Source organism: Malaclemys terrapin, chromosome 11 (genome assembly GCF_027887155.1).
Source record: "Malaclemys terrapin pileata isolate rMalTer1 chromosome 11, rMalTer1.hap1, whole genome shotgun sequence".
NCBI classification, from domain to species: Eukaryota; Metazoa; Chordata; order Testudines; family Emydidae; genus Malaclemys; species Malaclemys terrapin.
Genome location: NC_071515.1, coordinates 57570145 through 57587050, shown reverse-complemented (window position 1 = coordinate 57587050; position 16906 = coordinate 57570145). Strand labels below are relative to the sequence as shown.

Below are 16906 nucleotides of genomic sequence, written 5' to 3'. Positions count from 1 at the left end.
CCCATTCAAGACAAGCCTTAGCTGCAAGCAAGCTAAACAATTTTTTGTTATATGAAGCATGTAAAATAAGTTAAGTGGTGGGGGTTATTTGTTTACTTTAAATAAATGAAAAGTTTTCTAAAATAGATTGGACCAAATATCCACCTGTATCCTTCATAAAAAGAAAGGTGATGGGAAGTTGATAACTCAGGAGACTGATAATGGGTAGAAGATCCTGTTCCCTCTAAGTCACCAATTACGGGGTTTCTCTTTACCCAAAAGTTTTACCATTTATACCCATATAGTTATACTGGTATAGTCAAACCAGTATATCTCTCTGTGCGGACATTCTTATTCTGAAATAAAAATGGCCTTTTTTCAGTATAGTTTATATCCCACATAAAGTAACCTGAAAAAGCCACGCTTATTCCAGCCACTCTGGAATAAGTGTGTCTACACAGGGGGCTACAGCAATATATTTATAACTATTTAAACTAATACCTTAGTATATACCAGTATAACTTTCCATATAGACAAACCCTAAGTCTAGCCCAGGACAGTAGCAAGTGAACACTGTTGCTATCTGGTTGCTGATAAGTGGCCCATCTGACATGATTTTAGTAGGCTCAGTCAAATTTCTAGCTCTATGTGGCATAACTGAAAAGAATTGTTACCTTAGGTGGCATTTTCAACAAAGATGTCAAGTGTTGAGTGTGGGGGGTGGAAGACTGACCTATCCTTTTATCTCAAAAGAGGACCTTCCAGAACAGGTTTGAAGCACATTGATGAGGCAGAATAGGGAAATTTCTATTACATGGATAAAGAGACTTTTGTTTCCTGGGCAGTCTGATCTGCATTTTTCAAGAGTACTCAATTCCCTACAAATAAATCAGTAAAATAATATAAAAAGAAAAGGGCAGGTATAAGTGTTATAAACAGCCAATTAAAATAATGAAGGGAATTTCCTTTTAGTTTGAGTAACTTGAATAAAGTGCTTAAAATGACCTCTTCCAAACCAGAGGACAGGACAGAGAAAAAAAAATAAGCCTTATTCATAAGTTAGAGTGCAAATCCCATGGTTGATTAGCGATATGGTCTGTTTGAAATAGTTACAGTTTCAGACTTCCTCTTCTACAATCAGCGGGTGGAGACCAACATAATCCAATTAATTGTAATTCCCTTTTGTGGCACTGGTAAAGTGGTGAATGATACTGTAAATCCATTGAAGTCTTATCTTTGGTCAGATAATCCAAATGGATTCACATTATGAAACTAGTAACAGCTCTTTATAAAGTTCTGATGAACAGAATTGTTTTGGGCTTTACTGAACAAAAGGTAAATTCTATACAAAATAAAAGGTTCTGTCCTTGACTTTTGTACATGGAATATACAAATACCTGACCACTGTGTCAGAACACCTCTTTCTGTTGGCTTGTGTCATAAATCAATTTCATAAAGCTCACATATATGAAGCTGTGTTCCTGACTTTCAGCAAACCTGGGTCTGAATCCTGCAAAGGTTTACTCATACAAATAATCCTTACTCCTGTGAGAAGCCCCAGGTAAATCAATGGAACTACTCATGTGAGTTAAATTTTGTAGGATCAAGCTCCTAATTTTATTTTCTCCTAATAACTTAAAGTAAACCAATGATCCATACGTAAAATATTCTATACACCAATATGTATGTGAGGTGTTTCTTTAAAGTACTGTAGCTGGAAAAGAGGAATTGCTTAACTTTAGTTCAAGTATCAATCTGTCACGAGTTTGTTGATCATCCGTTACCCATGGAAGAAGTTATAATGATCTTTACTGTTTTGTTAATGACCTCCTTTGATTATCAAAACTCATTAATCAAGGAATAAACAGATTGTTTCTGGAATCAGGAAGGAATTTCCTCCCCATGCCTAATCCTAGTAATATAATTGACTATGTGCACCAAGTAGCTTATGGTTTGGATATTTGTTTGTTTTTTGTCTTCCTAAGAAACATTAGAGATTAACAACATCTAGAGATAGGATACTGGACTTAATGGGCAAGTGTTTTGATCCAGTATCGCACATCTTGTGTTTCTTGATTCCTTTAAGTATGTGTGACCCCTAGTTATGACAGGATAGTTATAACGGACCTGTTTTCACATCTAGCCTATTGAAGTTGCTTGTGGAATGAATAAATGTAACATAATTTTTGTGGAAAAACAGTAAAGCATTTGTTGAGTTTAAATCTTAGCAATGTAGCTAGAAAAATTTATTTTGCCTTTTTTTCTTTAATCAAATTATTACAATTTAATCCCAAGAATTTTTTACCCTTTGGGGTACATTATGTGTGAAGTAATTTATGACCCTTGGATCACAAGCAGACAGTGAATTACATTTTGATTAAGTCTGCCAAATATTGCAAAACACTGTGTATAGATTTTTAGGCTATAAGTGGCCTTTGACAAGCTGGAAATAGAAGCAGTGTAAAGGGGAAGGAATTAAAGAACTATATGTCGGAATCCAAAAAAACTCTGCTTTAATAGTACAATCCATTTAAAAATCACACAGAATATGGAGATTTTTTCAAGCATGGAGTTGAACAAAGAGAGACTGTCTCACCCTCAATCTTCACTTCCTCTTTGTACAAGATCTCAAAAAACTTTCAATAAGGACAATGTAGAGTATTTGAGCCACCTCTGATTTGTGATAGCATTGTCATCTATGCTGAAGTACCTAAAGAAATTATTAAAGACCTGAACATAAAAGGGTGAGAGTATGAACTCTAAATTTATATCACAGTTGTGTCTACTGCACAATTACAGAAACCAAAAAGATGGCAATGGATTGGAAGCTGGAAAGGGGGATATTTACCCTGGCTAATTTATACTATACTAAATCAGAATGATCAGGTGAAGAGAAGAAATAAAGCTGTACAGAAAGCCTTCGGATGGTAACATATATAATGAAAAGCAAGCTCCCTATTTAAGAAATAATTTGACACCTGTATCCTACAATCCAGTATGTATGGAGTACTGTTGTTAGCATTTGCCAAGAAAATTTTATGAAATCAAATAGCTGAGATTTAGGAATAAGGAATACATATGTTTGGTGCAGAATAATGGAGACAGTTGGGAGAACAACCAAAAAGAGCAAAGCAACTGTGAAATTAAAGTTGCTATGTCCCAAAAAGAAATGTCCACTTGCAAGAAGACGTTTTCTTCCCAGCTGCATGAGAACAAATATAATCATTTCTCATGCCTCTTATTTGTGTGGGCTATATAAAGTCTGTGATCCAGGTTCTGCCGTACATCTGAGCTTTGTTTAATGCAGGGAAGGGTTAAAGTCATCAGGATTCTGTAATCTGGTATGTGCTGGCCCTGGCATAAGTACAGCAGCCTCATAGCTATGCTAACTTATACCATTGGGGTATATTCTCCAAGACAGCAGTTCTCAACCTGTTGTCCGTGGACCCCAAGGGTGCTGCAATGGTGCTAGAGTGGAAGGAGGAATCTGGCCCTGTGGGCTTAGTATACTCAGGTTATAGAGCTAACAGACTCGATATAGGTTATTATGTCTCATCCTACTTGTGGTTAATTTATAGTAGTATGTTTTATGATAATTCTTAAGATATTTTAATTTTATTTTTGAGGACAAATATTTGATGACATATAAAACCACTATTCTTCCAGTATATAATAGTTGATTCCATTTATTTTTCTGATTTTCTAAGTATTTGTAAATATAATGCAATTTATTACTGTAATTATTATTTCAAATCATTAGTGGTTGTGCTGCAACAAATAGCACCAGCATCTAACCCTTAAAATGGTATTTGGAGAGAAGGACAGAGAAGAATATGGTAATGATAAAGCTTGTTTTTGCATACCAATTTCACAATTTCAGTCTTTATTTAGTGTGTCTGTATATTTTTATGCTTCCAGTTATTTACAGAAACTGATAAAGTGGTAACATATTTGATGTAGTGGAATCACCAGCTGACCATGTCTCAAAACTTTTGAACTACTTTTAATGTTTTCATGGTGTACTATTTCTGAGCTGCTTGTAATTTTTTTGGCTATATTGGATCTCTGTCCTCAGAAACAATGAACAGTTCATCCCCGTGTGACTCCATGGACTTCTGTGAAGTTACTCTGAGGATGAATATGGTCCAGTGTGTCCAAGTATAGAAATCCTATTTTTTTCTGGCACACATTATGATTTAAGTTAGCAGCACTGGGTTGTTCCAACTTGCCCTCAGGTCAGTGAATTGTCATTTCAGAGAACTGGAATAAACAACACCATTAACACACATTAAAAATGTTTTGCTTTTTAGTTACAGTTGCTCAGTAATTTGCACCTAAGCACCATGATAATGGGCATCCTAGTAATACATAGATACATACGTAAGTTATTTGCTTGTCCTTTTATCCATATATCATCTATTTACGTCAAATGCTGTAAAGTAAAGGCTTCAATTTTCCATTAAGAGGCCCTTCTTTTGAACTGGTGGAGACTTACACAGTAGGGTAGTAAATGCTGTTTTTGTTTTACTGATTGAATCCATGAAGATCTGTCAACAATAAAGTTTGGTGAATTAAGCAAAAAGCTATTTATGAATATTTTACATCCTTCCTGCGGCCCTGTGGGCACCCAGGGCGGAAACTATATACATGAACATATTACCAATAAAACCCAGTGATTCATTTCACTGGTATTTCCTACTTCTTTTATCAGCTTGAAAGGTCCTGGAAGAGAAAGATAAGATAGGACTGTGCAAATCTAGACAGTAGGCCACTTTGAGCTTAGAAAAGGGGAGAGGAGAAAGAATCATGCAGGTTGGACAGAAGTGTCACAAAGGAGGAGAGGACTTTGTCGGTCTGCATGGGATGGGTGTTCCACACATCCATACAGTGTGTTCTAAGGTTCAGTGTTAGTTCAGATGAATGTCTGAACTTCTGGATGCATATTTAAATTGAAACTCCAAAGCTTTTGATATTTCCTATCACTACTTTAAAATACGTCATCATTTTAAAAAGGCAGACAGCTGGTTGCTTCCTTATTCCTGACCGCATTGATGAGATTCCATCATTACAGGGGTTTTACCAAAGGCAGCTTCATCTTTGATTGGTTTTTGTCATTTTTAACATGCGTTTATGTTGTCAATCAAGCTAAAACAAATTAAAATAAAACAAGCCTCCTACCAATCCTGAGGATGTTCAGACCCAATGTGAAAAGGAATAGCAGGGCCTTGCACCTAGTCCATAGTTAGGTGATACAGCATTGCTTTGTGGCCAGGGATCTCATGCAGCTTACCCCAGACTAAGCTGTCCTGTGTAGATCCTTTGTTATGCTGCTGTTGAGTGAGTGATCAGAGAAGTGTCTCCAAAAGAACCTGTCCATACAAAAATGGTGGAAAGGGTATTAAGGGGGAGGCCATTTGATGGAAGAACTGTCCTTTCTCCCCTTCCCTGTTGCCATGGGAGAGGGCTTTATTTTGTCATGGGGCTCCATTTTGGAGTTCTCAGCTGGAAGATATCTATTGGGTCATGTTGGCCCACAGTTTCCCCGGCTTTTAGTCAGCTGTGGAGGAACCCACAAACGACATGGAATGGGTAAGGCATTTCACTTCCTCAGCATCCAGAAAGGGGAGGGACTGTGGGCCTTTGTAAATGTGACAGTGCAAGGCTTTCCCTGAGGGGAAATGGTAAAAATAATATAAGTATTTAATATCAAAATGAGCCATTTCAAGATGACAAGCTGTAGTGTCCTCCTTTTGAGAAGATATTTTTGAAAACAGCTTTGAACACGAGCTGAAGTTCTGCTCTTGTTCTTTCTTTATGTACAGTATAATTCCAGTTATCCAATTTCCAGATATCCGAAAATTCTAATTATTAGAATCTACAGTGTGTCCCCCATGTAGCTCTATGTTAATTAATAGCACTTCCAGTTATCCAAGTGCCGGTTGTCCGAAAGTTTCAGATTTCCCCCAGGCCAGTCAGATAAACGGTAATGTACTGTATCGGTGTTGGTGGTGTTGGTGGTTGTTTGGTTGTTTTGGTATTTTGTTTCCCACAAAAATAAACAAATGGCCATTTTGCATGCCCCCAATTAGCCTAATAAAAAGAGATGCTATCTTGGAAATGGTTTGAAATAAGATTTTCCAGCTCCCGAGGAACCTCTGTCCACACTCCAACACACCTTTCTCAGTATTCCATTGCTGCAGTTTAGAACAATGATCCCCAATGCACCATGAGAAACCGACCTGACCCCTAACTGTGAGACATTAATTTTCTCCCATTCTGTCTCTGTTCCTCCCCTTTGTCCCTGTCACTTCCCACTGCCATCTTATGTATTTGTCCTTGATCCTTTCTCCTTACCTCTCTTTAGTTTCTTTCTCCTTAACTTGTTCCTTTCCCCTTCTACCCATTGTTCTATTCCCCATTCTTCCCCGTGTTTTCTCTTGGTCTTTTTGTCCTCCACTTTTCTCCCCTCTCTCTCCTATCTCAACCAATTCTAGGTCTCCTGTTTTTAAATTGTGATCCATACTCCTTTCCCTTCTGCTTTAACACATAACAGATCACCAGTCAGCAGGGGGCATGGAACTATTGCACTGATTAGACTAAATGAGGTGGATTCATTGGCATAAGACCCTCATGAAGGGTACACATACACTATGGGCTAGATTCTGATATCTGTATTCACATTGGACAGTCCCTTACTCTGGGAGTGATCCCAGTGAAATGAATGGGACAATTTGCAGAATGAACTACAGCCTAATGTGGCCCTTTGGGATTTACTGTCAATGTGGCATGACAGCAAGATATGCCCAGTAAAATGGTCTTTAAAAAAAGGATGCTTCACAAAATAAAGAACACTTGAGAGGAGGGCTCAAAGGATCACTACTCTCTTCCAGAGACAGATCCGTATGCAAGATAGTACATCCTCTAAAGGAATCTGTTCCTCTTTAAAACTTATGTCTTGGTACAGTCCTGGTTATTTTGTTTAATTTTTTAATTGATCTTTCCTTGGATTATTTTTTCCTTTTTGAGGAGGAGACCCTTATGGTGCACATCAGCCACCCACACGTGAACACATATTTGTTTGCACTGGAACTAATACAAGAAAAAAAATTAAATGATATACTACTGAAAAAGTTGATTTAAAAATAATAACGAAATCGTTAAAGCCCACACTCCCTTCATGAATGTAAAACAAATGTAATATTTTTTTCCCCTAAGAGTCTTGGTGGGGCCCCTCTAACTTTCTTCTTTTCACTTTGTCACTTCTCATTCTTAGCATTCTATTAGCATAATATGTTTGTGAGGCTCCTTAGATGTGATTATGTCCGTATCTGAGATAAAATGATATCATCCGGCAATTAGTGGGGAAATAATCAAATGCTTTTTAAAAGCAGCAATTTTAGGGCCTGATCCTATGAGGTGTTAAGCATCCTCCACTCCCAAGGAAATCAGTTACCAGATTTATGTACTCTGGATCCAAATCTTTACTTAGGCAAAACACTCACTGACTCCACTAGGAGTTGTGTTTGAGTAAACTCTGTAAGATCAGGCCCTTTGTTTAAATTGAAATGCATTTGAAATGTATATAGCTTCTGAATATCACCATCTCCACAGTATGTGAGAGACTCCAACCAGTAGGAACAGAATTAAAATGTTACATAGAATGGACTGGTATTTTCTTTTTAATTTGTTTTTTACTGTGTAATATTTTTACTTGACATTTGTCCCTTCTAGCAAACATTTTTTTTTTAAATCTCTTATTGCTAGAGGGTAAAGTGACACCCTTTGCTTTCAAGAGGATACATTCCTAACATGTTTCCTTGAGGAGCTGGAAATGGTGCAAAAATCTGGGAAGATAAGTCTCTGTAAAGCCTTAGAAGCAGAGGATTTCACATTAGACATTTTAAGACAAATGCATGGTTAAAAACAAAGGTTTTTTTTAAGGTTTCTACTTAAAGTTCTGAGCCAGAGCTACAGTACTTATACATTTTCTAAATGTGTTTTAAGCAATAAGTTGTACAACATTTTTAGAACATGTGTTAAGCTATTTCTCTAAGAATGAAGCTCTTAACAAAACATAAGCACTCTGCATGAGATCTTAGCAGCAAAGTGCTTAAAAGATAAAGTAAGAATTGGTACCATGGGAAGAACACCAGCTGTAGAGCACACAGGTCCATTATGAGAAGTATGGTAGTGGGTAGGGAGAAAATGATTTAATCAGGAGTAAAACCAATTTTATTATAAGGACACGCAGGGGGTGTGGCACCATAGTGAGAGGGACATTTCAAAATATCTGACAGATTTCAACAATGTGAAAACCCACCCTGTTCTTTAAAGTGACAGTAAACCCCATTAGGTCTCTTTTTTTGATGCTATTGTGAACAGTTGACTGTTTAAAGCTGGCCTGCTAAGACGCTGTCGATCTATTTCAATAGTGTGTGACACAATAAAAGGCTAATTGTTGAAATACGATCAATCAAATATGATCTTGTGGTCTAAACAAGGTCCCTTCTGCTAATTTATTTCAGATCAAATCATTATTTTTATGGTCTAGGTAAGAATTTGAATTTTTTAAAAAAAGAACAGAGAAAAAACCCACGTGATAAGCACAAGTTCACTGTTTCAACTTCATTGACACATATTACTATAAATTGAGGCATGGGTGCATTAACTTATTTATTTGCGGACACCTTCTGAGTCCAATATTTCATAAAACATTTATTAGCATTTATAGAGAAACACAAAGAAATGTGCATCCTGAAGTTGAACTTCTTACCAAAAGCAAATTCTCTATAGAGAAAAACCACCAGAAGAACTGAAATTAATGGTGTCCAGGTTTTTCCATTATTTTGTATAAAGAATGGAATGATAAAAATGATGTTAAAGTTGGGTAAACAGGATGGACTTGAGTCCAACTGAACTGCTAAACACCCAATTTCAATGAGCTTTGGTATAGCTTGCCAGGATTATGTTGTTTTGATTTTGTTTCATCATTTTCATGGTTGTCTCTAGATTTGCACAAAGACTAAAACTTGTCTAAAAGTTAAAGTCGCACTACACATTTTAAAAGCCAAATCCATTTTTGGGATAGCAGAATTTCCAGAGAGTATGTATCCTTTTAATTGTAAGGAGTATTTACACTTTCACAGAGTTTTATATGGATTATGATTCAGTTGTTTATTGTGTTCTAACAACACCAGATTTTTATAACAAGAAGACAAAAATAGAATAATAATCACCCAATCTTGCTTTGTTTTTATTAGAAACTTTATTTTAGCATTTAGTTTCTTTTATATTTAAATTCAGTCAAGCTTCAAAAGAAAATATTTTTGTTGTTTGCAAAAACAGTTTTGTAAGCACTTGTGGTTTGTCTTTAGTGTGTTATCATTTTTGACAGCTTTGCATAGCCTAGGTAGGCCAACAGGGGTCTGTCTAATATTGTTGCTGGGCAAATCTTCCTCCCAGAGATGAAAACCAAACAAAATATTTTTTGAAGCAGTAAGAAGGAATTAATATCCTTTCTCTCGCAGTACTCTATTCCTTGCTGACATTGCATTCAGGCAAAAAAGGAGAAAAGTGTTACCCATTATTCCCTTGTACATAGCAAGGCTAACACATGTAAAGCAATAACTCATTTTCTATTGCCATGTTTAGCATATGTCTCCTGTTGGCTCAGCAAGGCCTTTAGGCCGGTCCCTTGAGCCGGCCATCATTGGCAACTCTTAGCCCCTCGGCCTCAAAACCAAATAGCTTTGAATCATGTTGAGCTGTGATGCTAATTTTCATACTGAAGCATTATGGGAATAAATGTATCTGACATACTGTGTCAATGGTACTGTCTCTTTGTGTCTCTTGTTTTTTGTCAGCTGCATTCCTACAGATGGTATTCCATTCAAAATGTGCTCTTCCTACCAAAAAAACACACACACGCACACACACACATGCACAGCACCAAACCTCTAGGTGCAGAAGGCTGTTAACGGTTGCTGATGATAGTAGGCAAACATTAACATAATAATTAGTGTCTTGTAATTGTTTCATTAAAACCAGTTGTTCCATTTCTCCTCGTGTTTTCCCAGAAGAGAAGCTGAATTTGGACGACAGCCAGTGGGAGGACATCCACGTTGTCACCGGAGCACTCAAGATGTTTTTCAGAGAGCTGCCTGAGCCACTGTTCCCATACTGCTTCTTTGAACAGTTTTTGGAGGCAATAAGTAAGTACATCACATACAGTAGCAGCTAGTGAAATACAGTTAAAAATAATCAACCAAAAAACAAAAACAAAAAGGAAGTACAGAGGCATCTCTGACATGATTTACCTTCCATAAACCCCGATCCTGTCTTTTTATTGGTTTTGATTGTCTTTTATATCTTAAAACATTTTATTATCAAACTGGAAAAATTACTATATTGTCTATGTGCAAATTTTAAATATGCAATTTATCTTAAGCGGGTAAGAGAGATTGAGGAAAGGAATAAAATGCTTGTATTTTGTCTCATTTCACTGGAGACATTCTAGACTGATAATCTGTGTACCTCCAACCACAATATTTTAGTGCAGGACTAATATTTGTGAATTACAAGAGCATCTACTCACGTTTTGAGGGGAAAGTTCAGCAGTATGTATCCAGAATGAGATGCATATCTCAGGTTGCACAAGGTTGCATACTGTGTCTTACAATGACCATAGGTATAATGCAACAATATTCGTGATATTTTCTTTTTCATACCTATTATTAATTTTGTTAAAACATTACTGCAAGTGGAACCAGTATTTTCAAAACACAAAGCAACGTCTGGTACATATAGCTCAGGGTTTTATGCTACCAACACTTCTCTAAATTTAATATCTTAGGGTTCACTTTGTAGACTGTGACAGCTTGGGGGGAAAAATTGCCTGCCAAACAATCTGAGTTTGGGCTTTTTTTTCTCTCGCTCTCTCTTTTCTTCCCCTTTAAAAAAAGCTTGCAAGCCTAACAGGAGCTTAAATAAAGCCCAATAAAGAAAAATCTCCAGGAAAAACAATACAGCACTTAGGGATCTGTTCTCCGAATGACGCTCACGCATAACTGCCATTACCGTTAATGAGAGTTGTGCGCGCGCGCACATCAGTCAGAGAATATGGAAACCTTAATGTGCTGTTTAATTTGATTTTATGTTCATAAGAGTGTTTAGGTTCAACTAAAGCTCTTCATGACTAGCATCAGATATAATGAAGTTGAATAAATCTCTCAAGATCCTTCTCTTCCCCTCTCGGCTACTTAAAGATATCCTGTAGTTAAATACACAATGCAAAGAAAATGCATCTTGTAAAAGTTCACTTTCGGAGGCTCAATCCAAGGCCCCCCATCATCTTCTTTCATAGCACAAGAAAAATAGGAGTAAAGATTGTCTTCTGGGGTTTGAGCCACATCTCACAGTCTCTGTAATGCTCAAAGAGGAAAAAAAAAAGTATACCCATTTCCTTACTGTGTTCAGCTTCAGCTTCTGTGCTGCATTGGAATGAGGAGATGTTCCTTTGAAGTACTGACTTTCCAACATGCACTTCAAGTGGTGCCCCATCTACCCGCTATGTCCTCTTGATGTGCTGGATCTTTGGTGCTTCAAGAGGATATAGTAGGTACATGGGGCACTACCTGATGTGCATTTTGCTTCACATCCCATTTACTTTATTCCACAGTCAAGTATTTAATACATATTCTCTGCCTTTAATCTCTTTCTCTTTCTGATGTGCAAACTCCCCCTCATAATACTACTCTTTTGGGGCTAAAACTAGGCTTTCTTCACCCTTATTACTACCCCTTGCAGTCCTTTGTGTTTGTGCTTCAGCTGAGCCAGAAGAAAACAAAATCACATGATCATGATTCCATATCATCCTTCATGTTAATGTATGGTCTCACCCTCTGTGTTAGCCTTCACATGCAAAATATTCTGCTGGTTCATTTTCTCCATCTCTTATTGATGAAAATAACAGGTAACTAGCAATAAATGTGTGCATTAATATTTGAAAGCTTGTCACAAACACACCGTGCTAGCACAGTTGCCGACTTTCACACAGGTAAATAAGCAATAAGCCACAATAAGCCAAAAATCAACCTAATCACATTTCAAAACAAGGCCAAACCAAGCCAGTCCCTAAGAACCCCAACACTCTATGTGACTAGATCCCCCCGGTGTGCAGTCTGGGACTGTGGTGGGCCCGCTGTGCACCCCTGATTTTCTTCCCACCTTGCCCCTGCTTGCACGTTCCCCTGCTTGCCCCCCGCTTACCCCTGCTTGCTGGGAGCCAATAAAAAAAAAAAGAAGCAACAAGCTACAACAAGCTACAAGCCAAAAACTAGCCAACAAGCAACTCACAAGCCAATTAAGCCAAAAACAAGCCCAATTTCTGTGGGGTTTTTTTGCGGGTTTGGCATGTCTGCCTACTAGTGCATTAATATTTATCTATGAGAAATTAATGTTTCTGCTCTTTTAACTATTATGAATTCTTGTTACGATTCTGAAAGCTGTTATACACATTGATAGACTAATGAACAGATGTTTTTGAAGGGGTTTTAAGACAGTTTAATTCTAAGAATAAAATACTAGCAGTCTGATAAAAACATTATTTGCTAATATTTGTAATCCTTGGTCCTCGTTGCTTCCTTTGTTACACCTCAGGATGATTTCTAGCTAATCCATCCATCTAATGTAATCTATCAGATCTATTCAATCAATCTATATATCTGGCCCCTACAACCATAGTATCTGTCCCTCCATATGCTTTCGATTAGCTAGAAATTACCTTAACGATTTACATAACAACCTGCATGGAACCTTTTTATTGATTTTAAACTTAGAGTCAGGTGTGTATGTGGTGTGAGCGGAGGGGTGTTGTTTTTTGTTGTTCTTTTAATAATCCATTTGATAATATAGGGGCCCTTTCATGATCCCACTGAAATCAATTACAAAACTCTCATTGACTTCAGTGAGAATGACGTGAGACCAGATCCTTGCCACTGCCCCGTCTGGCTAGTTTGCATTGCTCAGTAAACACTGAGCAGATATAAAGCTGCCTTAAGTGGGTATTGTGGGATTCCCCTGTTGTAGATGAGTCCCCTGGGTAGGGTTATCATATTCAAACATTTAAAAAAGAGGACACTCCACAGGGCCCCGGTCCCGCCCCCCGGCCCTGCCCCAACTCCACCCCTTCCCCGCCCCCGGCCCCGCCCCAGCCCCACCCCTTCTCCGCCCCCATTCCAACCCCTTCCCCAAAGTCCCTGCCCCAACTCTGCCCCCTCCTCTGAGCACCCCGCATTCCCCCTCCTCCCTCCCGCTCTGATCTTGGTTGGGGGTTGCTAAGTGCTTCCCTGCTCCCCACCCACCCCGCAGCCCCTGCAGCCTCTATGCCCTTGCCTGCCCTGCTCCTCCTCACCCTGCAGCCTCTGCACCCCCCGCCCCTGCAGCCTCTGTGCCCCCTGCTCCCCACTCGCCCTGCAGCCTCTGCGCCCCCTGCCTGCCCTGCCCCTGCAGCCTCTGCGCCCCCCCGCCCCTGCAGCCTCTGTGCCCCCTGCTCCCCACTCGCCCTGCAGCCTCTGCACCCCCTGCCTGCCCTGCCTCTGCACCCCCCGCTCCTGCAGCCTCTGTGCCCCCTGCTCCTCACTCGCCCTGCAGCCTCTGCACCCCCTGCCTGCCCTGCCCCTGCAGCCTCTGCACCCCCCCACCCCTGCAGCCTCTGTGCCCCCTGCTCCCCACTCGCCCTGCAGCCTCTGCACCCCCCCCACCCCTGCAGCCTCTGTGCCCCCTGCTCCCCACTCGCCCTGCAGCCTCTGCACCCCCCCGCCCCTGCAGCCTCTGCACCCCCTGCCTGCCCTGCCCCTGCAGCCTCTACACCTCCCCCCCCACCCGTCTGCCCTGCTCCCCCCGCTCACCCGGCAGAGGGAGAAATGCAGGCTCCACGTGGAATCAAACACTGCCGCTGCTCTGTGGGGGAGGAGGGAGCGGGGGAGGGGGAGGGACTCTGGCTGCTAGAGGCCCTAGTGGCTGCGAGTGGCTTTCAATCAGGCCAGGCGTCCAATCAGCCGCGCCGCGCTCCTCAGGAGGGGAAGGGGGAAATCCCGGACATTTCTACTTGATTAGAAATCTCCCCCTGGATGGCCATTTAACACTGAAAAAGCCGGACATGTCCGGGGAAACCTGGACGGATGGTAACCCTACCCCTGGGTGCTTTAAAGATGAGCTAGTTGGGTCTATGTCTCTGATGTCTAGTTTCTATCAGGGGGTATTGCCAAAGTGCAGCGCACTCTGGTGATCCTGGACCAGTAAAGCAGCCATAAGGGACCTTACTAAGGCCTTGCCTACACTGCCACTTTACAGCGCTGCAATTTTCTCGCTCATGGTGTGAAAAAACACCTCCCTGAGTGCTGCAACGTGACAGTGTAGACAGTGCACCAGCACTGGGAGCTGCGCTCCCAACTCTGGGAGCTATTCCCCTTGTGGAGGTGGGTTTTTTAGAGTGCTGGGAGAGCTCTTTCCCAGCACTGGTGCCATGACTACACAGCCACGTTAAAGCGCTGCCACGTGCTGTGAAGACATGCCCTAAGCTATAGAAGAGGACAAAACAATCCTAGGATTAAAGGAGAAAAGGTAACTTAGAGCTACCCCACCCCACCATCAAACCTTGGGTTCTGCACTGAGCACTACTTAGATCCATGTATTTGGTGAGGAAGATGAAATAGTCTAAAATCCTGCTATTTGTAATAGTTGGGAATAATCAAGAAGCAGGGCATTTCCTGGGGATTTAGCCTGCTAGGTAGGAGAAGTTAATTCCCAGGAACTTTCATGCTACCCTTATGCTAATGCTATTTTAAGCATTAAATGAAAAGTAACTTACACAGTAAGCCTATGGATATTTTTCCCCCCTGGATGATGCAGTTTCATTTGGCTTCAGTTGGTATGTACATAGCTCCAGAAAATTACTACACTGTATTAGTCAGTCAGATTGCTTGAATCTCTCAACATTCCATTCCCCCATATAAACAAACTTAGATATGGCCATAACATTAGAATTTATTTCAGGGAAATCATACAGTTTTGCTTGGCCTGGTGAATGTGCGTAATCACTACCCCTATGAAGTATGTTCGAAGATTTACAAACAGTAAGGAGTGGAAGATCACAAGGCCTCTGGCCAATGAATACTCTACTTTATCAGGTCCTGGGCATTAGATACACAAATTTTTCTGGAACTCCACCTACCCATCACAAGCATGTCACTATGGGTACACATGTATATCTGTGATGTGGGTACAACAATGCTAATATAAGGTTAGGTTCTGCCACATTTACATTAAGTAGCACCTTAATCCATGAGTAGCCCCATAGCCTTTAATAGGATTGATGCAAAGTAAAATTCTGCTTAACATGAGCAGGGATGACAGAATCTGGACCAAAGTCTGAATGTTTAATCACCTCTGTCACTGGATCTCATTTGTATTGCCTTCTACCATTCCACTCTAGCCATTGACAGTGCAAAATAAATCCACCTAAGGGTTAAGCTATTTGCTAGCAGCACACATATTTTTAGTGGGTAGTTAACTTTCCCTGTGTAAAGGTAAAAGGGAGAGGACATGGAAAAGTGTATTTTGTCTTTTGCCTTTGGTTATAATGATTCCCCTTCATTGTATAGCCCAAAAGAATGAGTTCAAATCTAGAAATATTTGTTATCATGCCTACTGTCTGGTATCATTTCAGGTGACGAATACTATTCTCAGATCCTTATGAGAGGAGGAAAGCTGCATGGACATTAATGTGTCAAAGTGTAGCTATGTAGTTTAATCAGTATCTATGTGGGGGAGGATGGTCCAGTGATTAGGCCACTAGCCTAGAACTTAGTAGACCTGAATGCAAGCTCTGTGGGGCCAGAAGGAAAGAATGAATCTATAACCTAGAGATTAGTGCACTCATCTGGAAGACTCAGGTTCCAGTCTCTGCTCCAATAGCTATTTAAATATTTCATACAAAATGGCATAGCTTCAACAGGAGTGATTGATAGACACACCCTCTAGCCCACCCACTAAGAGGTGGGAGATCTGGTTTCAAACAGTCCTCCTCCAATTAGGCAGAGGGAGGATTAAAACCTGGGGCTCCTGCATCCTGGGTGAACGTTTTGGGTGCGGGGACAGAAGAGAGCACCACCACCTCTTTGCTTTGTGTTGGTTAGGCATGCTCTGACCTTACCTGCCAGATGAGATAGGAGGGAGAACACCCAGTTAGTGAATCCAGCCAGACTTATGCACCAAGCAGCTCAGTAATGTTAGGTCTTAGATGGCTGTGTGTGTACCCACTGGCAGAAATGTAGGCACCTAGAGAATTTAGGCAAAGCCGAGCAAAGGTTTTGAAGATTTAAGTTTTGGATTTGGGCTCCTAAAGTGGCAGCTAGGAACCTAAATCTGTTTGTGGATCTATCCAGCTGTAAAAGGAGGAAAATAACTTCACAACAACTCTATGAGGTGGGGAAGAGAAGTGTGTTAAATATTGTGATGCACTCAGATACTTTGGGAATGGAGGACATAAAAGTATCATAGATGTGAGTTATTTTTAAGAATCATATCACAGCTCTTTTTTATTAAAATAAAATAGTTGTAGTTGTCAAAGCCTTTAAAAAGAACAATTTTTGCCAATGTCACTATCTATTTAATCTTTGTCTAGCTTTTCTTCAAAATATTTCCATCTAGTTACCTATTATGGTTTTATTAATTCTTGATGACATCAAATCAAATTTTTATTTAGTTTTTCTTGTTTTCAGTTTTTCTGCATCTTCAGCATTTTTCATTCTTCTCTCTTCATCTGTTCTTATTTTCAAGTCTGCTTTAATTTCATTACAAAGAATAGTTGTGGTCTTGAGCCACAACCATGTTACAGATTTAAATTTGAAATATGCATAATAAAAAG

General features: G+C 39.9%; 1 protein-coding gene across 2 annotated transcripts in view; it reads left to right on the top strand.

The window, feature by feature from the left end:
• The window catches only part of ARHGAP15 (Rho GTPase activating protein 15), a 461972-nt gene that overhangs the window by 367538 nt on the left and 77528 nt on the right, over positions 1-16906 (top strand). For both annotated transcript variants that reach the window (XM_054044309.1, XM_054044310.1), the window contains exon 12: positions 10056-10190. In XM_054044309.1, coding sequence (XP_053900284.1) covers positions 10056-10190 — 135 coding nt within the window. The remainder of the gene's footprint in view (positions 1-10055; positions 10191-16906) is intronic.